Below are 27,726 nucleotides of genomic sequence, written 5' to 3' on the forward strand. Positions count from 1 at the left end.
TCCTGGCTCACAATAACCCAGAAACGTGCTTTGTTTTACAAATTTGAAGAAAAATAGAAAGTTTAAAAAACTCACAGAAAGGGATTTGTATGCACTTAACAACAAGAACAAGCAAAGGAAAAAGATTCCACCTGAGATGGAAGTGAAACTCACAATCCCTGTCACTGGGGCAAACGCTTACACCTTAATAGAGAAACTACTCATGTAATTGTATGCCACTGACAACAGGGGGCACTGTGACATAAGTAATGACCTGACAGTTGCACCACATGACAGTAAATCTCCCAGTGGTTTGTATGTGGCTGTGATTCAGATGCATTTTTAACGTCCACACAGGTTAATATCTTTCACTATATAAATTCATTCTGGATATTTATATCTACCACCTCTCAAGGCCAATGTGATATTCTGTCTTTGCATTGTCTGAATGTATATATGTATGTGGATGGAGAAAAAAGGTTTAGCAAATCTGTATTTTTTTTACTGGAAGATGGCTAGGCTGTCTTCCTGTGTGCCTGCCACATGCCTGTTTTATGCATGTGTCACCACCCCCTCGTCGTCAGCACCATGCAGCCACAACATCAGCACGGGCTCTTTAAAAATTGATGCCCCTGACAACACCTAATGGCCCACAGCCCCGGGGGCAGTGAGACACAGGAAGAGAGGCTGAGATTAAAGATGGAGGGAGGGGAAAACCAGGTGGAGAGCTCGTCGTACAAATGATGCCATCGAGTAGCGTGTTGGTGGTGGGCGGAGCGAGGCGGTCGCACGCAGTCGTGTGCCTCTGTCCTCCTTGCTGTCAAACAAAACAGAAGGACGCAGGACAAAGCACCACGCAGCACTGTTTGGCCTGGGCCTGCTGCCATACTAAAGGGAACAGCTAGGGGCAGCTTTAGTTTCCCTTGGCACTCACACACTTTTTTTTCCCCCTAGCTTTGTCCCCTTGATAAACCTTATTCCCACATTGGCCACTTAAAACTTGTGCTGCATTCAGGGTGGGACTGAAAGTGCTGTGCATCAGACAACAGTGGGATTCATCACATTCACACATTCCCAGCTGAAAAATGTGTAAAACCCCAGTGGATCTCATGAATCTATAGCAATATGCTTTAACATTTTAAGGTCATATTGTGCCTTGTGTCGTCTTTATATCTGCTGACTACCTAATGCAGCGATACCAAGTGCACTTCCCATTTAAATCCAATCATATAATTAATGAAGCTTAAAGCAGTGTAGCCTATATAATAAAAGACAGTGTCTCTGTGTGGGTTTGTGTGCACACACTTGTGAGAGTGCTACATTAAAAGAGCTTGTGTGTGTGTGTGTGTGTGTGTGTGTGTCTGTGGGCCCCCTGGGAGGCAGTGTAGCCTAAGCCTGTGCACCAGCAGCAGCAGCAGCTCTGTAGCCAGGCTCTAATTTAGAACAGACAAAATAAGGAAAAAAAATAAAGAGCTGCTTTTGGCAAACCCTGCCTGGCTTATATTTAGAATGGGCACAGGGCCTTTCATGCCTTTGGTTTCCTCCTCTTCCCCTTAACCCACACATATGCCGGGAGTGTGTGAGCGTGTTTTCATCTGTGTGTGTACAGAGGAGGACCAGATGTGTAGCAGACTGGTGTAGAAAGCTGCTGCTAATGCAATTGCTGCTGAACTGTGTCATTGTGCCTGAAGGAAAAGCAGATTCAACATCACTACCCTCTGTGGGTCCTCTGTGCGTGCGCGTGGACACGTGTGTGTGACCTCAGTATCATCCTGTGTCACCAGCATTCACACTACAACACAATCCCTCTGCTCGTAATAACACACAGCCACAGTGACGTCAGGTTGACTTTAATAGCAACGCCGCCGTTAAAACTCATTGCTTTCTCTCGTCGATCAGAGAGCCTCATGAGGTTTTTCACTTTTCATTAAAGTCTCTCCAGCAGGCGGGCAGGCCATAAAGTGTTAGTCTTGTAAAGACAGTGAAGTCAGAGAGAATGGTGGTTAGCTAAGCAAGCGAGGCTGCAGTCATTGTTAGAGTCAGATGCTAGCTGCAGGAGGGGGGCATTCATTCTCTATGACTCATGGCCTCTCAGAGCTCACAGCCTCTACTGTACGGGTCCGGCTCACACCGCTCACTGTGTTAAAAAAAAAAAGAAGAAAAAAGAGAAGCTTCTGAAGGACAGCGGCAGAGAGAAGGAGCAGTAAATGTATAAATAAGCGCACAGAAAATCTGAATACATGGAAGGCGCTCATGCAGAGATGAGAAATGGGTACGCCTGCAGTCGTGTCTGCATACATACACGGCATCAGTATCGCTATATGTGAGCGGACCTTAAAAATACATATCTTGAAGCTTTACTGTAAAACAGAGGTACCCAGTTCTGGCCCTTCAGGTCTGGTGTTCTCCAGGATTTTTGTTCCTCCTGGGTGGTTAATGAGCTGACACGAGGAGAGGCAAATTAGCAATCAGGGAGGAACAAAAACCTGCAGGATGTTGCCCCCTCCCTCCCCGCCTCCCCAGGATGGAAAGAAGTACTTGGGCATGAAAGAGAGCAGATTCAAAAACATTAACTCTTTTTTTTATTATTGTTGAACATTTTTGTAACATCCACTGCTACCGGAGGGAACTGACGTTTTCACAGCCAATAATTTAATAATACTTTTTAGTTCAACTACATTTCCACTTTTGGTTCAACTTCTGGTTTGTGTCATCATTAGTCTCTTAACATATACACTCACACACACACAGACTCATTTTTCATCTACCTGTCCAGGTGGAAGGCAGCGATCTCGGCGTTGTGTCTCTCAAAGTCAGAGAAGTAAAAGAAGTCTGGAGGGGTCTCCTGCTCCCGGGTCTGCCTGCAAGGGCACAAGGAAAAAGACATAGAGATGAGATACAAAAGCCAAGGTCACATGTTTGGTCTACATAACAGTCACAACGCCAAAGATTTTTAATTTGCTTTCATAAAAAGATGATAAAAAAAAAAACCCCAAGAAAATATTCATATTTCAGAATCTGGAACGAGAGAGTCATTTTTGCCATTCTTTTGACAAATTAGCATGTTATGTGTGGTATTTGGGTTTGGATTTCAAGCAATGCATAGCAACACAGTTCACCCTAGCAGGAATTTATTTTAGTGTTCAGCACAACTTCACATTTCCAAAGATATCTCACTCCACAGCAGCCCAGTCGGTGGTAAAACACTTCAGCTTTACACTTGTGTACCTAATACAGCAGACAGCATTTGTGAGCAATAACCAAGACACAATAAACCTGATGTCCTTGCCTCGCAAAAAAGAGGCCCTCCTCAGTTACTGTGGGCGTTTTGTGGGGCAACACTAAGAGAGGGACAATTCAAGGTCAAAGACTTCCTCCTGAAGCATCCGCTCCTGTTCTCGATCTGGACCTATTTCTGTCTGGCTCTGATCCTTCCCCCCAAAAAACTGCTTTTCACACACATTCTGCCTTAAAGCTCTTACTGGAGGGAAAAGAGGCTCTTAAAGGCTTAAATCCCGAAGCTGATGGAACATGGGCCAGGACAGGGCAGCACAGACAGGACGGCCGGGGTAAAAAGGCGAAGTCAAAAGGAAGAGGAGGTGAAAAGATTCCCTGAGAAGGTTCTGGGTATTTCAAATATGTTAATGTCTTTGGAAAAAAAATACAAGCAGAGCAGTCCATCATCAACTTGCAGTCTTTCAACAGAAGAGCTGCATATTTTAGTCATTTTTCCTTTTATCCACACTGCTTTCTTTGCTTTTTTATTGACAACAGTAAATACTTTCCAGGAAGGCGGCGTGTAATGATTTGGACTGCAGCCTCTGCCATTTCAGCTTCAGCTAGTTGAGGGAGGATGAGAAGAATGGAAACTATCTTGGCAAGTTCTCCGTCTCTCCTTCTCTCTCTATTCCCTCCGGATGCCTCACTGTTTATTTCGCTCAAAATCCTCTATCTCACCTCCTCTGCGTCTCCCTCTTCCCTCACGCAGAACTGTTTTCTCTGCTTTTTTCTCTCTCTCTCTGTGCGTCCACGGCTTAATACTTCATATCTGTCTGCCTCACTCTCTTATTCTCTCTGTTGCTCTCTCTTTCCTTCCCATCCTTCGCTCCCTTCCTCAGCTGGCTGGCTGATTGTGGCTCCACAGCTGTGTGGCTGACATTTGCACCAGTCATTAACTAACCCAACACGGAGCCCAGAAACACACTCATCCACTAAAAATTCCTCTATTTCCTCCTCTCTTTATCACTCTCGTTGTGTACTGAGCTTTTGACAGACAGCCACATCCAAATGAGCGGCCAAGTTTGACCAAAGAGAGCAGAAAAGTATGATAACTATGATAAATTCAGTGCTAAAACAGCTCTGAATATTGTTTTGAGGTCATCAAAACGGTATTTAGCCCCAGTTTTCACACATGCGGTATGTCATGGTAACCTATTCCTCCTTTTCTAAATCTCTTCCCTCTCTCTCCAGCTCATCCCTCACTCCTGCACAGCTGCTGAGGCTCTGCCAGTAAAGGCCGAGCGCTGTCTGTTGATTGTATCGCTCTCTTCTTCTGGTTAGCCTCGCTTCAGGGACGCAGCTCTCGCTCTACATCAAGGAAAAATGATACTGACTTTGAAAGCGGAGAGCCGTGTCTATTTACACCCGCGCTGCTCAGCCTCTGCAACAGGAGAATATCACTCAGTCCAGCATATGAAGTGACTACAACTGTTTTATGGATGGGGACAGTTGTGCAAAGTCAGGTCCTGAATTTATTCCCCGCCAAATGTTGGGAAAATTAGTCTTGGACGAATAAATCTGTGATGTTTTTTGGAGACTGTAATATATAAAGTTTGAGATAAACTTTTGGAAATAAAGTGAGTGTGAGGTTGAAGGATTGAAGCTAAACCTAAAGGAAATCATTGGGTGGAACAACGTGAAAGACTAAAAACAACATTGTTTAAGAAGAGCTCCATTCTCTTTTTATCCAGTTGACAGTGGCTGGTTGACGGCAACTTTAAAGGAAATAGGTCGACATTTTGGGTGAATACACTTATTTACTTTCTTGCCAAGAATAAGAGGAGAATATTGATACCACTCTAATGTCTGTACGATAAATATAAAGCAAATGGTGGTTAGCTTCGCTGTATGGCTTAGCTTAATCTGAAATCTGTTTACCAGCACCTCTAAAGCTCATTAATGAATGTGCTGTATCATGTCTGTTTAACACACACAAAAACAGAGTAAAAACAGCTGCAGGTTTTTTCTGTTTTTTCAAAACAGAAGTATTTTTTAAATTAACAAGCTTAATCCTGCATTTAATGCATGAAAATACCAAAACTGATGAAGTGGTAATTTATTCAGAAAAACTGGTGACTAAAATATTTGCTATTTTTCCATTTAGTGACACCCCAGATTTATTACCATATTCTAAAAAGCATGATAACTCTATTTTATTTTCAGTGAAAATATTAGCGTGAGTACTACCAGCCATAAATCCTGGTTTTTCTTTAATTCATGGTCTTTGGTATCTTAAGATGAATGTGTTTTTTTTGCATTAGGGGTAATGTGTTGTTGTGAAACTTCGGGAAGTCCTGTTGTCTTATTTAGTGAGCTTTTGAGGTGCCATTAGGCAGATTTTGTTACCTTCAGACAGAGCCATGCTAGCTGTTTCCTCAGTGTTTCAAGACTTTATGCTAAGCTACACTAACTGCCTGCGGGTTATAGCCTCATATTTAACAGAGGGGTGGTGTCAGTCCTCTTTAAATCTCAGAAAGAAAGTGAAAAAGCCAATTTATTCCTCAAAATGATGAATACCAACTGTATGACTGCATGTAAATCTTGAGAGAAAAACAGTTAAAACCCAAAGATGATGTAACAGATTAACTTCCATCAAGCAAAAAATCACATTTACAGATGTTTCGGTGTCATACCAACAATATGACACAGCATTTAAAAATGATTTACAATGTTCTCTATGCTACGAATCCCCCTGGCACCTGAGCAAGACAGCTGATTTCCATCACTTCCTGAGATGATCTTATTTAGTAAAACAACAACAATCTAATTAAGTTCAAAGGAGAAACACTGAACAGACAAAATGTCTGATAGTGGAATCTACCTCACCAGTATTTCATGACCTGCGCTGATCGCACAGGAGCGTAGTCATGGAGATTTCTTGAAGGATAAGAATGAGCAAACATTCTAGTGCAATGATTCATGGTCATTCAGCCTTAAAGAAATCCACAAGCATACTTCACACAGCTCTACTACATTGCTGTCTCTATATGGCAAAATACCACAATAAGCTGCTTTGTTCATGCCTCTCTTTTTTTGGGCTCCAATATGCACCAAAACACATCTCAAAGAAGTACCTTTGATGTGCATGCGTCACTGCTTGTGTATAAGTAAGTGATTGATGATATAAATGAAAATTGTGTGAATACAGGCACCCGCTTGTATCAGAGAGAAATTTCTCTGCCTGTGGCCCAGCTTGAGATGTGGCTCTCCTCTTCACTGAATGCCAGCCAGGAAGCAGGAAGGCTGGATAATTAGCGTGATCCACATCCAATTCAAATGTCAATAAAGTTATTTAGAGCATGGCATGACACCCCCACCCCCTCCACCGCCTTCCTCCACAAACTAACCAGGGGAGAAGACAAGTAAAAGGAGGGAAGAGAGGAAAAAAGCAAAGAAAGGGAAAGAGATCAATGTGACAGAGGTAGTGCAGTTAAAAAGAGGAGAATAACCAGGGACAAACTGCGAGAGATGTCTATTAGTGTTCTTTGAAGTAACAAATACGCAGCTGTTAGGCATTACATAACATAATGTTTGAATCCTCTAACAGCAGCACCTGTGTTCAGGCGAATCTGAGCGTGTTCTGATCAAGCAAACCATTTGGGGCATGTTGTTAGGAGGAGGCTGCGCCCGTCAACGTAAGGCAGAGGGAACATACATAAATTCATGACCACATAATAAAGTCTATAAATGTTTGAGCACGCAGTATGCACTAAGCCCAGAGAAAACTGAGAGGAAGGAAGAGATGCTGGTTGCTCAAGAGCTACTCGTCCCTTTCACTTTGGACTGCCTTGTCGAGCTTAACCTTTAAAATATTTACAAATCCACAGCGGATTTATGCTGAATGGTAAGTAGATATCTTGCAGCAAGCTGCCAGAAGAAGCATACATTTCTCTTCCTTCTAAGCAAGTCAAAGTAGAACTGCAAAACGCTGCTCTGTAAGTACAGAAGGAACAGAATATTTTTTAAGGAGATCTGGTGGAGCCGCCACAGCCATCTATCTGCATCGACATCTTTTATCATCGGCAGCAGGTGAGATGGACTGAGCCAAGGGTGCCCAGAGTGACCCCGGCCCCCGCTGTAAACACATAGTTTACACTGGGTGGCCAGACAGTTTCTTGGCTCCGCTCCTCCTGGTCCGAGGGGCCCCAGCAGCTGCCGGGGCAGCAGAGGTCTACAGTGGCAAACACACAGGATGGTGAGAATATAAAGGTGAAAGAGAGCACTGCATCTGGAAAATCTACCTGTGCACATAGCTGACCTCTGTGACACCAGCAGGAGAGACGGAGAGAGGAAGGAGGGAAAATAAGTAAGAGGCATTTCCTCTTGCCCTGGTATTGACATCAAGAAAAGAGGAATTTTGCCTCAAGCTGCAAAATAAAATCCACTAATCAGATATAGGTATTCAGTGATCAGTAGAAACTGAAACGCAAACTCCTACACAGCAGCAGAGCGAAAGCTGAACGTTACATCTCTCGTCCCTTTGGCATTAAACCATCAGAGACCGGTCAGGAAGGTAAGACCTGTACCACGAGTTTGCTGTGTGCAGATTGCTGATACACTGTTGCAGGATTTCTGGGTGAGTTCAGACTTTTCACAGCAAAAGGAGAAGTGCTCTTTCACAAAGTTGGGAGGCTTGAAAGAGACAGATTTTTTAGAGAAAGAGAGCACAAAATTGAAGCAGCAGAGGCCAAGATATTATGTTTTTTTGGACACTTTCAAAGTTCAACTGTCAAAAAAACATACTGGACCCTACATCTACCATAATGGAATTTGATAGCATATTTTATTAGACTACCCACTTCTATGCCCCAGTTTATAAGGCATAAATCTGTTCTACATTCATAGTCTCTTTAACAGATTTTAATAAGCTCCCTTCCAAGCCACAGAAGAAATTATTTAATAGTTTTCACAGAATGAGAAGTCCTAATTACAGCTTGCTGACACAGGATGTTATAGAGCATACAGTGTCTTGTTTAACTTGTTAGCTGACACATACACATATTTTAAAAAACCTGTAAACTTGAATTAAATGTCTCTTCTCTTATTTTTGTATCTTAAAAAATAAAACTCTCCTCCTTTGCCTTCTCTTGCTCAAGATGTAACATTTTCACTTGATCATTTCTGGGTGCTCACACCCCAAATCCTTGTTTCCCTCGTTTAAAACAGCGCCGTTGCATCCCAGTGGCCACAAGTCATTCGTTATGAAGAATCCAGAAGTTGTGACAGCTCAAAATTATGCACAAAGCATTTCACCATGAATTCCTTCCACACAAATGAATATAGTGTGGGCTTTATTTTTGTCTCACTTTTCCTGTTTTTCACAGTCCAACCTGCTCGCTTCGGAGCGATGCTTGCTCATGCTCTTTTATCTCGTTTTTATGCCGTTTTATGTGGAACTGAGCTGAATTATGGAAATGAAACATCGTTAAAATGCTGTTTCTTTGCCTTTGTAATAAGAGCAAATATCTCATCCAAGGTGATGTTCAATAACCTGAGTGTCACCGTGTCACGGCGCATTTGGGCGTAGCGAGGAGAGGATGTTTTATCTAGTTTCAAAGTCAAACTGCCAATCGATCACCATGAGCCTATAGCTGTGGTTGTAGGCCTCAGCATGGAGGGGAGGCAGAGCAGGGGAGTAAAAAGATATGCTGTAAAATATAAAAGGACAAGGGCATCTTCCAGCCCCAGCGGGTTCCCACCAAAGGGCTGACTCCACACACTTGTCACACATCATCTGTCAAAGCCACGGGCATGGCAAAGCGTGTGCACGCTCACACACAACTTATGCACACACGTATCTATACACCCATACACAAACCCAGAATATCAAACTGTACTGTACACACACACACACACACACACACACACACATATACAGAGAAGAAGTAACAGCTTGAAAGAGTTTTTTTTAAACCTCAAGAGGGGGGTGTTGAGCTGTGAGGAGGCAGGTAAGCTTTAAATGCATGAGAGGGTAAGATAGTGAATCCCCCCTATGGATTTAAAAAAAAAAAAAAAACAAAAAAAAACACCATCACCACCATGGACAGACTGGAGATGAGAGGAGGCGGTACATTGTTTTATCTCAAGCATAATGCGCGTGAAGGCTGACCTTTTGAGCAATGACATCTGATAAATTGAGAAAAAAGCCTTTCACAAGCATATGAGACAGACACACCTGCGAGTTCGCGTCTGACGATACGTGTTAGTGTTTACTGGTGTTTGCTGCTGTAACCCTCTGCTGTAATCTCATGTCTGCCAATGGGAGAGTGTGACAGGTTATTTTGTCTGAGTAAGTGTGAGTTGCTGTCGACAGAGATGACATTTTGTGCGCATGGGTGAAAGGATATAAAGGAAGAGAGAGAAAGAAATAAGGAATTGAGGAAGGAGAGGAGGAATGAAGGATAGGAGTGCAGAAAGAAGGAAAGAAGAAAGAGAAAAGAAAGGAAAGACAGAGAGAGAAGGAAAGACGATGGAATGAAGGAGACAAAGAAGGAAGGAAGAAAAGAAGGGAAGAAGAGAAATGGACAGAAGGAATGAAAAATGGAAAAGGGAAGAAAGAAAGGAAGGGAAGAAAGAGGGAAGGTAAAAAATGATAAAGGGGAAGTTGGAAAGAAAGAAAGAGATGGGAAAGTCAGACCAAAGGAATGAATGAAAGAGCCAAAGAAAGGACACTGGGAGGCAAAGAGGGAAGAGGAAAGTTTTTTCACTTTAAGTGAGGGAAAAAGAAGGAAAGAAGAAAGAAGAAAAAATGAAAGAATAAAGGAAATAAAGAAGTGTAGCATTATATCAATTAGTCTCTTGCATATTAACCAGTCATGTTATCTGCTGCTGATGCGATGGAAGCTCCTCTCTCTCCACAGACACATTAAAACACTACTGGAAAACCATTAATTAAAAATTCATTCATCTTCTTTAATTTCTTCTATTTAGATGCTCAGCTAACTGAAAGTCTTTAAGTGATGACTGAATGTTGTTCCAAGGTGTTTTTCTGCACTGACAATTAGAAACTAAAGAAAACACTAAATATTTGCAAAGGAAACAGACAAACAAAAAACACCAACTGATTTCAGTCTGTAAACATCAGTAAAATCAGCATCGGCTTTTAAAAACCCCATAGGTCAAACTGTGGTGTGAACGCAGGCGTAATGAGTCAGGTAGTAAAAATTTCACTCAGGATTTTTAACTAGCACACCGCAAACACCCAAGGGCTCTCTAAATAACCTTCACACTGTGATCCAGGTGTGTGCGTGTGTGTCGTCACTTTGTGTGTGGCTCGGGTTGTGTGTGTGTGTGTGTGTGTAGTTCTCTAAGTGTGATGGCTGTCACAGCTCTCCAGGCACTGCAGTGCTCTTCATCCTCCTCCTCCTTTACTCCTTTACCTCTTCAGATCCCAGGCCTGACATACAGAGAGACAGCTGTTTCCTTCCAGCGCTCTCTCTATCTCTCTCTCTCTCTCTCTCACACACTCTCTCTCTCACTCTCGGTCTCTGACACACACATACGTATAGGTAGATGCGTATACACACACATCTTGGGAGAGACAGATCAGGATAGAACAGGAGAGAGCCACAAATGTGCATATATAGGCAACACAGAAAAAGAGACACACACACTGGCAAGTGATAAAAGTAGAGAGAGCTAGCATACTGTCAATTCAAGTAACACACACACACACACACACACACACACACACACACATACATATTGCAAAACCCACCATTACAGCCTGACACCTATCTAGAAATGAGCTATTCTCAGTGAAAACCAGCCATGTATTCATATTAAATGCACCCTGCTTCTGAGACCAATCCATAACCATAACCATGATTCACATACATCACAATGTGTATGAATATAGACAATATCAATATAATGAATTATGCAATAGAGATGATTTTTTAAAAAGGAAACTACATCCTGTTTTAAGTTTAGCCTCTGTGTCCTCAGGGCCAGCACCATGTAAATGCAGTCATCCTGAATAAATAGCCAATGCTTTCAGAACACAACAGACTGTTTTCTTCTTTTTCTATTTGGAGCCACTTCAAAGAGGCCTCTGCTTTAGCAAAGAATAGTCCTAAATGAAAATCACAGAGCAAAACACAGCTATTAGAGGTTTAGCGTGTGGCAAGACACCATGAAGAGCTGTTTGAGGAAGAGGAGGGGGAGGAGGTGGAGGGAGATGCTTAAAGAAGGATGTTAAGCTAGATTGTTATTGAGAGGCTTTTTAGATGATGGCAAGAGACAAGGGACAGAGAGATGAAATGTATTTGCTGCTAGTTTAAGTCTGCAGGGATTTGCATTGTCTGTTTGTTTGTTTTTTTTTTTTTTGCATTTATCCACAAGCATGTAAACACACACAGAGGCCGAGCACAGTTATATCCCAGCAGCTACAATGATCCATCCACTCTCCTCTTCCTCGCCTCCCATCTGAGCTGTTGTCATGTCATCCTGTAAATATCCTGGGCAGATAAACAGGCCATAAAGATGAAGCCATCATCTCAACATAATCGGAGACAGATATACCGCTGCCTCTGACAGCCGGCTCGATCCCCTTATCTGTACAGGGGATGCTTTCTCCCAACAGTACATGTCCTGATACAGCACCACCTCTCATCTCAGCACCTCTATCTTCCTTACTGTCTCTGTAAGTCTTTCTTTATTAGAAAAAAATAACATCAACCCTACTACCTCTATCTGTCAGCCCCTCTCCTTCTCTCCATTTGGATCTCCTGCTCAGAAAAAATACTTCCCGGCCTGATGCTTTAACTTTTTTTTTTTTTTTTTTTTAATGTGGTTTGACAACCATCGAGTCATCCTTCCAGTTCTGGGAAATATTCCTAAGATATATCCAATAATTTCTTATTTTGATTTAAATGCTTCAAAGTCAGCAGGAAATTAGGAAGGGGTCAACTTAATTAAATTGCCTTTGATTAAAAAAAATTGAGTTCGGGAATGCAATTAAGTATTGCAAAAGGCTAAAAGCCATTCCTTCAAGTTTCAAGGTGGAGTGGAAGGGATGGAGAGAATGACACAAGGATGGATGGATGGATGGAGGCTTCAGAGTTAAGAGTGAAGCTACAAAAATGGAAGGAGAGGTTTAAAATGACAGATAAATGCTGCCAATGCTAATAGATAGATAGAATCTGAAAGCAAAGTCTCTGCTTAGCAATTCAAATATTCCCCACAGGGAGAAGAAATCCCATTCTCCATGCACCGAACCAAGAGATAAACACGACGGCATGATAAAAACGTGCCGAAGATTTAAACTGAATCTCGTAACGGAAATGTAAACATGCATCATTGAATTCCCATATAAACCATATAAGAGGACAAGTGAACTGTTTTCTAATCTCCATTTCTAAAAAAGAGGTGGATTACACGTGTGTGTGTCTCGGTGAGTGGGAAGGGGAGATGATGAATTTCCCCGTACAGCATAAAAGATCCTTAATCTGCACCATTCATTCAGCTTTCAAACCAACGACATCAGTGAAGCGCTGCCACCATCAGTCAGCTCACACGAAGCTGCTAAGGAGTGTAACACGCAGGGCTGCTTATTGACCAAATAATCACATTATGCTACATAATTAAGAATGTATGGAGAGTTGAATTGTGCCTTTGAAATGTGTTGGGTGATAGAGGGGTACAACCTTTTCTATAGAATCCTTTCAGGGCTTAAAATTGCATAAACTTAATAACTAGCTTTAGTAGCACTGAAAAGAATTTTACCCCCAGTTCCTATGAAGGAAACAGTTTCTACTAAACTTCCTTTGATTTAGAATTTAAAAGCAATCTCATTACTATATTTTGATTTACTGAACAAAAGCATTGTGAAAACAATGCTAGCACCTCTGCAAGCACAGTGCTGCTAAATGCTAACACTGCTAATGTTGAGGATGTATGATGTTTAACCTGTTTACTGTCTTTATTTGCAGTAATTAGCAATATCTGTTTCAGTCTGGACCAGTGGTGGACCAGCTGACTGACCAACACCGTCAGATATTTCCAACCACAGAGCTATGCCGCTGCCTTGGCTAAAGGACTAGTAAATGAGACTGTAATCGAAATGAAATGAAAGTAAGTTAACTTCATGTGATTCATTGCTTTGTTCTGCAATTTGTAACAATAACCACCAACCCAAATTTCCAAAATGTTCCTAAATGAAATTATACTGCACTTACAGCTGCAATAACAATTACAGATGACAGATTTTTGAAGCAGCTGAAAAGGAAAATACAATAAGTAAAACTTATCTTTGGTTAAACAAGCTTTGCTCTGAGGCAGAAACTCTTTGACTGGTTGAGTTAAACCAAAACAGCGGAGAGAAAGTCGCTACAGTATTATCATGAAGCACCACTCGCTTGATGAATGTCAGCCATTTTTGATCAGGGTTATTTATTTGTCATTTGGCCTTGCCAGCTAGCAATCTGTGGTCTTGGCTCTGCCCATTTAGGTTTAACTCAAGCACTGAGATTATATCTACTTCCCTCTGCCTCTGAGTATTGCTGGACTGACTTAAAGTCTGGCCTGCTGCTGAAACATTCGTACTAGTATCGCACTACAGCAATACACAATAAACAATCACAGTTTATGATAGACAGTGAATGCATCATCACATTCAATTATTCATATCTGTAATTGCTGCATATTTGACTTCATTGGAAGTGCTTCAAGAGGCAGTTTATAAAAATAGCCTCCATTCAGAAGAGAATCTCCACTGGATGATTAGGGGACAGGCTTGGCTAAGACTGATTGCTGTGGCCTTTCCAGAGCTATTCTGGCTCTGCTGAGTGTGTGCCTTCCACTCAACATTGATCTATCGACCCACAGTCCAGTAAAACCTCGCTCAGACCAAAAGGTGAATCTCATTTCTAAACACACACACACACACAAACTATCCAGCCACACACACACACACACACACACACAGGCACAACCATGAATACACCACACACAAACACAGAGACACAGACTAACAAGCATGTTGATTTTTGATGACAAGATTGATGCAGCCTCTCTGAATTCTCCTTGCGTCAACAATAGCCGGCCACTCTTTCTCTCCAGTGTGCGATCGTGTGTGTGTGCAGTTGTGCACCATTGAACAGCCTTTGTAGGCTTTTGCGACAGCATTGCAATCACCGCAGTGTAATTGGAATTGAGCAGCTCATCCATGTAACTGCGCGGCTTGGTAGGTAGGGTTAGGAAAACGATTGCTATTGTCTGCTATAATGAGATGCAAGTTGATGCCTCGGGGTTAAAGTTGAGGTATAGAAGCCTTCACCATATGAAAAAAATACTTGCACACCGTTGTCAGTTCAACCTACAGAGAACGTTTTTGATCTTACTGCAGGATGCTTATGCAGTTTGATGCTTGATATATTTCTAGATAATTCCTTTTAAATACATTTATTATGACACAGTTGAACATTTTTAAGAGGAATATAATTGAGAAGGGATTCACATCAGTGTAAGAAGTACTACCCTAAAAAGAAAGAAGTCTCTTAAGCTTTAAGCCTTAGTGAAAGCCGTCCTGACTGTGTGTAAGAGGCCGTCTCTGCTCAACACTCATGCAATTTCCTTCATCATCTGTAAGCTCACTCACCTACACTGAGCTTTCCTCTCCACTGTGCACCAACAAAAGCTCATGTCCCTGGCCTCTATGTAACTACATACAGAGCTGCTCCTTTACAGCTCTGTCATGGCTGTGCTTTCTCTCGCTTTATGTCTGTATTTCACCTTCTTTTTTGCTCTTGCTCTCTCTCTCTCACACACACCCCCAGGCAGTCAAGTGAGCAGAGGGAAGCCTGCTTTTATAGCTCTGTATTTACAATGCAGATGTGTCAAGTCCTCACTGGATGCTTTGTTGGTCAGGTAACATTATTTCCTCATATGACATGATATCGCGGTGTGTTTTTGAAAGGCTGCTTGGATTATACCCATCTACCCTGCAATTAAATGCAAATGAATATTCAAACCTTCAGGAGATCATGATCCTTAGTTGGCTAGTTATTGTGCAAAACTGTCAAAGTTCATAGCAGGCTGCAGTCAGACAATCCAGCTGCCTTCAACTGTCTGGAAAGGCAATATCTTTAGCATTTTCCAAGATTTAATGCCGTGTCACTGCATTAATTGTGCAGCTATCTCCTGCAAAATATGCTACGAAATAAAAAAATAAAATAAAATAAAATAAAAGTGTATTGAGAATATTTTAATATCAACATCCCTCTCTTTTCTTTTGCTGTAAAACATTAAAATATTTAATAACTTTTCCCAATTAAATGTGATTCTGAGTAACAAGCTAACCCCCCCCCCTTCTCCCAATACACCCAATATCATGGGTCAGGGTGTGTATTTGGATCTCACTCTTATACAATGTTGTCCTTATTACCGAAGAATGTGATTTATTCATGTCTTTTTTGACCTGGTGAGGTCCTCTATAGCTCTGCCTTGCTTTGTACTTACTAAATCATGCCAACTTCTGAGTGATCCAATCAACTCTGAGGGACTTGATTTAAATCCCTCTCATAATTAGAAGTGTCTACATATTCCTTTTCACTCATAAATACATCATATTACTGAGGCTAAAGTTGCTCTAACTGCTGCGTCACTGAGAGTTTGAAAGCTCATACATCATTTATCCATTTGTGACAAAACCTGGATGGATGACACATCTAGGTGATGTGATTGGTGCATTGTTACATTTTTTATAAATAGAAGCATGGCTGCCATTTTCACCTTCATTTACAACCCACATTTACAATCTTTATCTACTTAAAAAGCTACTTGGGTTGGCATATCATGAGTGACAAGCAATAAAATGTAAAGATGAAACAATTAGGCGAATACAAAATGGACAGAAAATCAATTGGCAGCTATTTGGGAAACCAATTAATCATAATTTTTCAAGCAAAAAGGACAAACACTTGATGGTTCTGGCTTCTTAAATGTCAGAATTTGTTGCTTGTCTTTGTCTTACATTGAAATAAGCCATCTGAGGATGTCACCTTGGCCTCTGGAAAACAGTTTTTTCTGTTTTTGTATTGATAATGAGAATGATCATTATTTGCAGCCACACTAAAATAAATATTTGCAGTGATCACATGAAATGTGATAGAAAATCATTTCAAGCAAACACAGCAGAGAACAGGAGAAACTCTCTAACATAAACACATACAGTAAGTGCCTGAGATGAAACCCAAACCGAGTGCCTTTCTCTCCCTCACTGAACAACAATTACTGCTAATTATTAGCTGCTCTGCTCTCCTTCTGCCCTTAGCACTCAGAGCACGTAGCACATATCCATCCGCTCACTTCTCGGGCCATTCTTCTCCTCTTCTATCTCCCTCTCCCCCTGTGCACGCAGCCTTCATCTGCCTGTAACCAAAACAGCACAGGAGGACGCCAGGGTGTCGCCGTGCCTGATGGGACAGCGTGAGTCCTGGCGCTTTTCATTATTCACGCCCGCCCTCCTCGTCGACACAGTTTCCCTTCTTCCCTCCCTCAATCCCCTCATCCGCCCTTTTGCTCTCGCAGCGCACGTGATGGATTTATTAGAAGGTATTACCGAGAAGGCCTGGAGTTGTCGTGCTTACATCCCGATGGACGCAATGCAGGAAGGAGAAGGGTAGAGAGGTGAGAGTGAGAGAGGAGAAATCAGTAGATGAATGCATGGTGAGGAGGAGGAGGAATAAACACACACCACTCATGAGAGAAGACAGGAAAGAAGAATACATTTTCTTTATATTCTGCACTTGCAACAAGACACAAAATTATGTTGTAATGATGCTGTGAAGCTTCACACACGCTGTGTTTTGTATTAACATGAGTACTGGCCTGTGTTGTCATGTTGCCTGTGTTCTTCCTTCTCTTTTCCCTCTGACATCCAATTCATCAATCAAACCCTCACTAGGCCTGTCTCTCTTTGTTTTAGTCTCTCACTCTTCATACAAAGTGAACCGGCCCGGCCTGCAACAACCGCTGAATCCTCACCTCACTTATAGGCCTTCGTCATCGCATTGCATCGTGGGAGCAAAGGTTGGGCCCCCTAACTCACAAACACACTCACACGCATTAACATACTTCTGTGGAACGGTCAGATAAACAGGTCGATGAGCTGACTTTTCTAAATCTAGGCGGAACAGTAATGATGACTATGTCAGACTATCTTCATGCCAGAGACTGTTCAGTCCAGATTATCTCTCACTGTTTGACACAGCTTAATGGCACAAACACACACTGCAGACAAGCATGGGAAATATTAATCTTCCTTTGAGAGAGTGGCCCAGACACACATATAAAAGCACACACATGCACATATTCCCTGAGGCAGCAGAGACGAGTCAGTGTGGTTAAGTGTGTCACCGCGTGTGCATGTGCACAAATGACTGAATGTGTGAATGCATTTGCATGTATGTCTCTAGGTTTGCTCATTTATGTGTAGACAAGTGCATTTTCGAGACACGCACGCACAAGATGCTCGATCGCACCATTTGTGGCATCGGAAACAGAGCATGAAAACCCTGGCAAAGACACGGGCCTTTCCTAAGCTCATCAAGCTCCTCTCAGAGCTGATAGACTGCAGCTTACTGTACCAGCAGCAGTCAGTGCACTACTGCTACACTAATAAGAACAAAGCCAAGGCTCTATGAAACATCATACAGGCCAGCGCCATCCAAACCCCAGAAGAACCTCTCCATCCCGCCGCTCATTGTGTCGCGGACTTATCAGGCCATTCCTGAATAGGATGCGCTAATAGAATTATGAGGAGGGAATGAAAGGAGAGGAGAATGGCAGCGATGTTTCTGTTGAGAGCCGATTCATTTCCAAGGGAGGCGACAGTCTTGTGAACATATGTTGAAGCCATTGTGCAGACTCCAGTCAATAACGCCATGGCTGACACTAAATGAACTCCAAGGCACAAAGTTAAGAGCACCCAAGGGAGTCACATCCACATCTGTGACTGGGGAGCAGGCAAGAGAGAGAAAGAGAGAAAGGGAGGTGGGGGGGATGTGAACTGCAGGCAGTTCTATTTCCAGTGAGGTTTGATGCTGAGTGAGCAGGTGGAAAAGTAGAAATTCAAATCGGACACACACACACACACACAGAGGCTACCAGCTGTCTTCTAAACACACACACACACATCTTTACGCCATAGCGTGTACAGTGATGCGAGTGAAGAGCGTGTGTGTTCCCCGAGGAGAAGAGGCTGACTATCTGGAAACAGCTGGACATGGCCGATCAGCACTGGTACACAGCAGAGAACCTCACACTGGGCCGGTTTAATAGTTTATAACTGACGAGCGTTTCACGTCTCACGTTATTAACTTTGTCGTGGAGTTCTTAAGGTCATTGAAAATGCATTTACAGAGCATGCATTAGCTCAAAGAACATCTGTTACTTGAATGTGTTTTGATTCAAAACGCTAAGAAAGAAATAAAAAAAATCAAATTAAGGAGGGATTATAGGTGCACAAAGAATAATCATTTGGGTGTAAAATGAGGACTCTCAAATACTGTGAGTCACAAGATGACCGCTGGCGTAGAAATTAGACTCAAACTCGAAAGGAAAAATTCTCCTCACAGCAGGTTCGGACATCTTTGCTGAGTCCGGCTTCCTCTCTACAAAGTGCTTGCTTGCTGCTATTTAGAAAACAGCTCTGTATTTTGCTCTCGAGTTTTCATTCATCAGCGCTGTGTGCTGAGAAGATTTCCCGCAAACATCAATAATTTGGGCAAATAAGGCAAATTACAGCATCTCAATTAGTGGGGGACAGCATGTTCTTCTCCACTAAAGCCATAATTTGTGACTGACACAACAAGTATATGATTACATGAACATGATATATTAATTATAATTTCTCTGCAAAATGAATTGAAACCATCTGAATTTAAAATTTAGTCGTTTTCTTTAAATTTAATAATTTAACAGTTCTCAACAGTTTATATATTTGCAGACTGCTGCGCAGCCCTTACATTACTCAGGTTGACAAACGAATAGCTCCAGCGGGCACCGACTCCAGCTCTAAACTGGGTGGATAACAACATGTCTGCACTTTGAGCACACAATCAGGTTTTATATGACACACCATTGGCCTTGGGGACGAGCATATGGCAAATTGGAAATTTTGTTAGCCAAACATTTCAAGGAGCCAGAGCCTCTGTGAAGGCAGAGCTAATCTCATTGGCTGAGATTAGCATCGGTGGACAGAGTTTAAGTGCCACAGTTGTTGAGCTGATCAATTACATCCCATCTTGAAACACAGACAGAACGATAATAAAAATAAATAAATAAAAATGGTGATGGTTTTTTGTTTCAGACAGCTGTGAAAATTTACTATCAAAATACCCAAGGTGGTGTCATAATGTAAGACCAAGAAAAGCAGCAAATCATGACATTTGCAAAGGCTGAGTTACAAGGTAGTAATGCTAGTTTGTCTTATTTATTAGCCTTAGAGAAGTCATTCTAAATTTAGTCAATTTACAGTGACTAAATGACATCATTGGTACAGACATAAGGCATTATGGTCTCAATAGATACTTCACTCCAGTAACATGTCTTGTCTTGTTCACATAATGCATATGAAAACACAGGTGCACCATGAAAACACTTTCAAAACTAAGCATACACACAATGCACATGCATTTTACTCCACCTCTACTTTCTCCGGCTTTGAAACATTACACTGTGTTTTAGAGCAAGATATACGACTATAGTTGCCACACCCAATGTGCCTTCATCCATGTGTAGGTTCACACCGTACATCTACTGCTCCCATCAGCACACAACACTAACAACCTGGCAAAGAGCAGCACATCGACCCTTCTGACTTCTGACAGGGATGAGAGCAAAGATCCTGAAGTAACTAATCATTACCCAGATATACGGAGAAGAGTTGCGTGCTTGAAGGTATGCGGCGACTGAATAATACAGCGCCCTAGAGCCTTTGTGTGTGCTCCAAATGGCACAGTAAGTATGGCCTGGCTACATGTAGATGCCATCAGATTGCCTGTGATAGAGGCTGAAGTCATCCCTTTCCTCTTCTTGTCTTTCATGTTGGCTACATTAGTGACAGGAGAGTAATCAAAGCTGCCATTAATGCCTGGCCATTTCCTCTGCCCTTGTCATGCAGGCCCACGGGGCACGACTACGCTTCCACTGGACTAAAAGTACAGGGGGAGAAAAAAGAGCTAAAACCACCCAGCTAATGGATTTTCCTCATTTCCTGTGGCTTTGGACTTGAAAGAAAGAAAAAAAATCACAAAGATGCTGGTGATGGTGAGAGTAGTGATTTGTTAAAATAGATCATTTAGAGACAAAAGTCACCATTTTTTAATCAGCAAAACATTTATGTTGGAAATTTGTCATGCAGCGGATCAGGTCAGCTGACTGTGTTTTAATGTGGGAGCCCAAGTTCAGAGTCAGAAAGGTGGTGTTACTGTAATCCCAAAACACACATAAAATTCTCAAGAACATCCATAATGATGCAGTGTGTATTCAACCAAACACACTGAAGAATCGTTGATATTTTCTATCATAATATTTATATTATATAGAGAGTTGGAAAGATAACTGTGTATTAATTATGATGCTGGGAGCTAGCCAGGAGACAGGTTAGTTTAGCTTGCCATAAAGACTGGAAGCAGGGGGAGATAACTTGCATTGGTTCAAAGTCCAAAGGTAAAAAAAAAAAAAAAAAAAAAAAAACTTAGCAACACCACTGAGGTTCGCTAATTAACAGTTATATCATGTAACTCTCCTAAAAATGTTTCCCCACTGCCTCTTTATGCTAGGCTAAGCTAATTGTATTCTGGCGGTAGCTTGAAATTTAAGATACAGTTATAAAAGTGGTATTGAGCTTTTCGTCTGACTCTCAGCAAGAGAGCCAAGATCCATACTGAACAGTTCCCTTACTATGTTTATAACACCTGCTGCGTTGTTACATGCATCACTGATATTTCCTACAAAACATTCTTGTATTGTGCTATTCTTGTTTTGTTATCGATACAAAACAGGAAGATACACCCACAGATACAAATTCATGCGTTTTTTTATGTAATATTCATTAACAGGATTATGGGAAGTACAATATGTTGAATAGGTGACTATATTTAACTTAGAAAATGTCATTAGGAGGGGATATAAGGTTTTTTCCCCCCCTGGTATTCACCTGTAGTGCCTCACCTCATTCACAACATCTGACAATGAGAACAGAGTGGAGCTGAATTAGACACGAGAAGATAAACCATTCATATATCTGTTAGCAACGTCCCATTAAATCTGGTTGAAGTGGCCCGTTCTGCCAGGCAGCGCTTCATCCTGTCTGCCTCCCACTCTCTCCCTCTCTCTCTCTTTCTATCTCTGAGTCACACAGAGCACACTACAAACAACAAGGTGCTTTTTTTAAAGTCCTGTGGTGTGTGTGTTGTGTTTTATTTTATTGTGCCTCAGCTTGTGAGTTACTTTAATCAATTCTAGCTTAAAATTACCATTCCCCACTGCGCCAGTCTATAGCATTAAACCTATGTCTTGTCCCGCCACTCTGAACATGGGCAGCAAACTATGTGAGTAATTAGTAATGTAAGCTCCCCGAATTCTTTCATGTCTGGATTGAAATTTATTGCTGAGACAATTAGTCTAATTATACTGTTTGCCGCCTGGCTAAGAAGGCGGTGTCATGCCATTGTAACAGGATCCAACTTGTGCACCCCTGTGTGTCTCCAGTCTAGACTCACATGTTATTGCAAAAGCAGAGACACAGAGGTTGTGTAAAAATGTGCACAGATGTGATTTGGCAACATGTTAACTGGCTGACATGTCTGATTTATGACACACAAATCTGTGGATTACAGTTCACACCTCATGGTTAAAGTAATACACACATGATAAGAACAGGAGGCGAGTGGAGTGTTGAAGCAGGTATTCTTCTGCTGTTCCTGGAGAAAACCACTGAGTGGCAGCGAGGGACTCTTGAGTCTCAGAGTGCAGAGAGAGAAGGTAAAAGAAAGAGAAATAATAAAAACTGGGTGATGAGAAAAAAAAAACACGAATCAGCAAGACGCAAATCAAGGGATTTGGGAAGAAAAAAAAAGCAGCAGATGAGAGAGGGAGAGGATAGGCATCGAGGTCTGGTGAACTGTGAGTGACTGCAGCCAGGGCCTGTGGTGTCCTGAAATCCCAGGGCTGTGTCTGGTAAATTGGTGGGTGGGGTACATGGTGGCTGTTGATAAGCAGATAGAAAACAGGGCTCAGCGCCTATAAATACACTATAAATACACATAGGGGAAACCCTGTAGCCATGGGTTTAGCATGGCAAGGGCACAGAGGGAGGAAGGCAAAGCTCCACACTGGAGCTACTGCAAAAGTATTGTGTGAAAAACAGAGAGATGGAAATAGAAGAGGGATGAAAAGCAAAAGAAATAAACCGTACAAGAGGAAGAGGAATGACAGACGGAAACAAACAACTAGAGTATGAATCAGATGGAATAAGGAAGGTATGCAGGAAATTTAACTACAAAATATACAAGTAGCATACTTGCTCAGATCTCACTAACACATGAGTCAGTTCTTCTGTTATGTAAGAGCAGTAAATGAAGGGAAAGGGCGCATCTTACTCCTCCAACCTCAGAGGAACCAAGCTCTTTTTTTTTTATTGCACCAGCATTATAACCTCACAAATACAGGAGGAAGCCAAATGGACGGATGCTGCTGGAAAGTACAATACAAAGCTGACCTTGTTAAGCATTTATAAGGACTGTCTGGGAGCCTTTATGAGCAGGGAAAAACAAGTTTTTGCGAGAGGCGGAACAATAAATGACAGATTCAGATTTTCCAGGGATGTGAGATCTACGAAAAAAAAAGTAACAGAAGAGGAGAATGGGGACAGCATACTGTACAGCAAGCCTGTTTCTCCCAGCTGACTCCCTCATATCATATCAGGAGAAAATGAGAGGACATAGGTGTAGCCGGAGCGAGTGAGAGCAGCGCTCTCCTTTCGCTTTCTATTCTCCCAAGACCAGAGATTGAGAGGTGTGGCTGGAGGAAAAAGGAGTGATGGTGAAAAGGAGTGACGGGGAGAGAAAAGGGACAGAGAAAAACAGGAAATGGCCTAAGGAGGGTTACAAAAGAAGCAGAGGTGAATAAGGAAACAAAACAGTAAAAAGCGAGACAAAGAATGAGGGTGAGAGGCAAAGGGAAATAAAAAGGGCTGATTAAATGAGCTGACGGCAAAGTGTCACTGTGGAATATGAAGATTTACCATAAGATTTACCATACCAATAAATATTAAAGTGCTAATTAATGTGTGACCATTAGAATCCAATTAGTGAGGGATCTCTTCACGACCAGAGTACATGTGGACTTAATAATATTGTGAGACAGACTCAAAACAACAAACAAAATGGGCGGGAAACAGGGTTCTAAAATTCATAAATGTCCATCGGCTTCACACACAGAAGGCATCAGTGCCATGCAGTTAAATGTATCTCCTACATTAGCAAAGAAACTGTGCAAGAGGGAGAAAAGTGCGGCGGCCAACTGGCCACCGAGACACAAATTGCCGCTCAGTTGCTCATGTGCTGTCACGTGTTTTCCAGCAAGAAAACTAAGCAGCAAATCCCACTGTAACATGCCAGTTTCTCCTCTGCCTGGAGAAAAACTAAACAGCAAGCAACAGTTAGTAATGATGTACACACCATGACAGATGCACGCACATTTAATTTAGGGGGGGGGGGGGGGGACAAGCGGGAAAAGGTGATTTGCATATTTAATATGTCGTCTTTTCTTAAGTCTGGTGCACTTAACTGCAGCTTTTCCATTACTACACTGCAGAATAAAGAAGTGAATATTGGCTGAGAGCTCAAACAAACTGGTTTTAATGTTTCCCTACATGGTATGACAGATGTGAAAGCCCCTCTTCGGTCTGTCTAATAAATTATGAGTTGTACTCCTACATTTAGGAGAGGGAATGTTTTGGATAGTGCGTGCTGCATGTTTAAGTGGTCCGTCTGCTTGAGTTGTTCACGAGCGCTGAATTAGGGGAGGACGTGTGGAATTAAAGGTGTATTAGACTCTAGGCTATGATTTTACCGGATCATTACTTTGAACGATGAGAGAGCCACGCCCCCTCTGAAGTTAGCTCGTGCTTGGACAAGAACTGAGACTCCAAAGCTCATATTTGAATAAGCACTTGGACAAACACCATAAACGCCCTCCTCCTCCACCCCCCACCCCCACCCTGCGCCGAGTTAACTGAACACAGAGCCCAGCATCACAGTTGGTAGGAAAGTGCTCTCTCTCCCAGCACACTAATCCATGCCATTTTGCCAAGCTGCTTTCTCCTCGCTGGGCCTAACAATGCCGAAGTCACTTTTCCTCCCCCTCTCTCTTTTTTTTTTTTTTGCAAACAACAACAAATCATAATCCTTTCGTGAGCCCAACCGTATGGTCCTTTCTTTATCCTTTCTTTATCCACACCCCACTGACATTAATAATCTGTAGGACTGGGGAGATGGTATGGGACCAAAACACTCAACAAACATTCAAGTAATCTTACTGTCATTTCGTGTTGTTTTTGTTTGTTTTTTTTAGCTGTCACTTGCATTCTTGTTGAGCTGAGTATTTTAATACAATATTTGACTATAAATGATGAGGAATGATGAATTATTATCAGACTGTATGATTCTACGTGATTAACTATGCAAAATTTAAAGTAGCACTAATCGATTTTTATTTTTGTAATAATTGTAGGTTAAATGACCATGTGAAACACGTCTCTCATTGTGACAAACCCAGAAGTATCAGTGAACTCTGCAGCTCCCCTTTAGCTCTGCCAGCATCTTTCAGCTGATTGTTTTGGTTTTGTGGCCCACGGTGTTACTGTTCCGAATTCACTCCCACAGCTCTCATCTCACTGTGCACACTGGAGTATTTAGCAGCTAAAGAGCCAGATATTTCTATATATCTTAGCAATAAAATAACATGGAACCTGTAACAATGTCAAACAAACAAGGCAATCTTAATGTAGAAAGATGCATATTTTATGCTCTTCAGTAGTCAGTTTATTTTGTAATATAATGCTGTATTACTGCATTTGTTGTTATTTTTGTCACATTCCATAATGGTTTGCTATTTGAGTCAGTGTATAATCTGTTATTTAATGTTTGTGTTTCAGCAGTGAGTACATTTGCATTTCGTGCCAATAAAGCACCTATAAACTGTAATGAAACTGAATTGTTATGCACAGTTAAAATTAAAGTGCACCAATAAAATATAGGCAAGTCAGTCTGAGTATGTTATTGTGCCACTTAAGCAGCACATCCCAACTGAAACAAATTACATGCTGTCACCACTTTTAAATTATGTTAATTTCTAAGACAACCACTGCTGTTTGAGTGCAGAGACCGACTCTGGTACAGTACATTTGACCTTCTTCCATCCTGTTTCATGTGAGGCAGCAGTTCATGTTGAGACTTGAGCATTATGGGTGGCTGTTTAATCTTCCCATCTGAGGTTGGTTGCATCACTTGTTTTGACTATCCAACCTCCTTCTTTTCTTCGGAAGAGGACACTGGTGAGGCTTGGGGGGGGGGAATGCAGATATTGAATTGTAAGAGCAAAGCTTTCTACTTTAATCAAGCTCATGCAGTATGCAGCAGTGTGGAACAGATGCTGTTTAATCTGCATCTATACCATAGCCAGAGTGCTGACAGCTGTGGTTCATACAACCTCTTTCCCATCGTTACCTTAGCTGCCGCTCTGCTATTTGCTAATTACGTATCACAACATGCCCTCATAATGCCACGTTCCTGAACACCTCCCTGAGAGGGCGACTCTTCAGGGGGAAGAGAAAGCCTAATTAGACCAAGTGTCCATCTGCTGAAAGGGAGAGGTGGAGGGTGAGTTGAAGAAATGAGATAAATGCAGTAAAAAAATGCCCAAAGACCTTGCGGTGCTATAATTAAACCTGACAATCAGGAATGTTGGAAGAGCGACGGGTGAACATGGTGTTTTACCTCCTGCTTCATTACAGTCTAATGATCCCCCTAAGGTGTTTTCCCTGACACTAACTACAGCTTATAAAAGGGATCAGTTTCTGCCGCCGGGACAGTGCGAAGAGACGGGAAGCTTTAATGGCGAGTGAAGGTGAAGACAGAAAGAAAGGAAGAAGATCAGAGGAGAAACCTTCAGCTCTACAGAACCAGACTTGAAGCTCCACCACACTATAAAACACTTGATACTTCTGTAAAACTAAGGCTGTGTCTCCTTGTGGCAAGATAACAGATACTGTGTGTTTTATATGAACCACTGAGCACGGCTGTTTCTCCAGGCCATCGCAGCTCTCAGATCAAAAAAATAAAAAAGTTGAAACATTGTGTTTGGTTCCCTTTTTTTTGACAGTATGTTTGCCCCGTGCAGTACATCTCTCCTTCACTGCTGAATCAAAGCATATTCTCGCTGTATAATTAATGAGACTAACAGCACTTTGGGTTTCATCAAACTAAAGTTTGTTTGGCCAGAACATTCATGCTAAAATAACCAAACCTAAGACAGGTGAAAATTCTTCTTCCAAGGGAAGTTTGGTTCTGTCTTCTTAAAGTGAAGTTGTATCTAGGCCAGCTACAGGAAACAACCCAAAAAACGCAATAGTCTGAATGGTACACGAAGACGGATGTTGACATCTGATAGCCAGCAGCCGAGCAAAAACAAACTGCAGTCAAGACTCTGTTATTTCTTTGCATGCTCTCAAACTGGTATAAACAGCACAGAAAGTAAATGAGTCCATGATTCTTGGCTAAAGTTAAAGGGACTGCAGTTAGATTTATTTAGATTCACCCTGCTGCCAAAATCTCTAACCTCACAAGATGACAGGTTTCCAAACACTCTGTCCAGTAAACTAGCGTGCTGTGAGTCAGTGTGAATTCTGTTTACAAGACCTGGTTTGCCTGTATTATGCATCTCAAGAGTAAATGAACCACCTATAAAATGTAATAAAGTTAGCATGGGTTGGACCCCAAAAAAGGCACCGCATGGTGTGGTCACACAATTAAAGTTGTGAAAAGCTTCATATAAAATATATGAAGCTCATTTTTAGACTCATGAATATTCAGTTTGCAATCTGAGCGTGTTTAAGTGCTGGTGATCCCACTTAACTCAAGTATGCAAAGCCAAATACAGGACACATGACACTGCACTGTCTCCCTTTGTTCACTGACACTGGGAAGACATAAAAGGCTCATTTCCAGTCATGGAACACCCTCTGTGCTTCTGCTTCCAGCATCTGGTCCTCAATAAGAATGGCAGCAGCGGTGGGCCTGGGCCCAACCCAGATGAATCAATGTCTGCTGTGATTGTCACATCAGCTGTTGAGGTGTACTGTGTCCAGACAGAGAGTAAAGCCTGTCTCTGAGTGACAGCTCCTTCAAAGCAAAGAGACAAGATGACAGATGGTATCAAAGCCCACATTCCCACAGAAAC

At 41.9% G+C, this 27,726-nt stretch overlaps 1 protein-coding gene across 1 annotated transcript in view; it reads right to left on the reverse strand.

Moving 5' to 3' along the window:
• fam20cb (FAM20C golgi associated secretory pathway kinase b) overlaps positions 1 to 27,726 on the reverse strand; it is a 48,505-nt gene that overhangs the window by 6,109 nt on the left and 14,670 nt on the right. Inside the window, exon 4 of the mRNA XM_018694029.2 lies at positions 2,748 to 2,840. Coding sequence (XP_018549545.1) covers positions 2,748 to 2,840 — 93 coding nt within the window. The remainder of the gene's footprint in view (positions 1 to 2,747; positions 2,841 to 27,726) is intronic.

The sequence above is a fragment of the Lates calcarifer genome, linkage group LG23 (assembly GCF_001640805.2).
Source record: "Lates calcarifer isolate ASB-BC8 linkage group LG23, TLL_Latcal_v3, whole genome shotgun sequence".
Lineage (NCBI taxonomy): Eukaryota > Metazoa > Chordata > Actinopteri > Centropomidae > Lates > Lates calcarifer.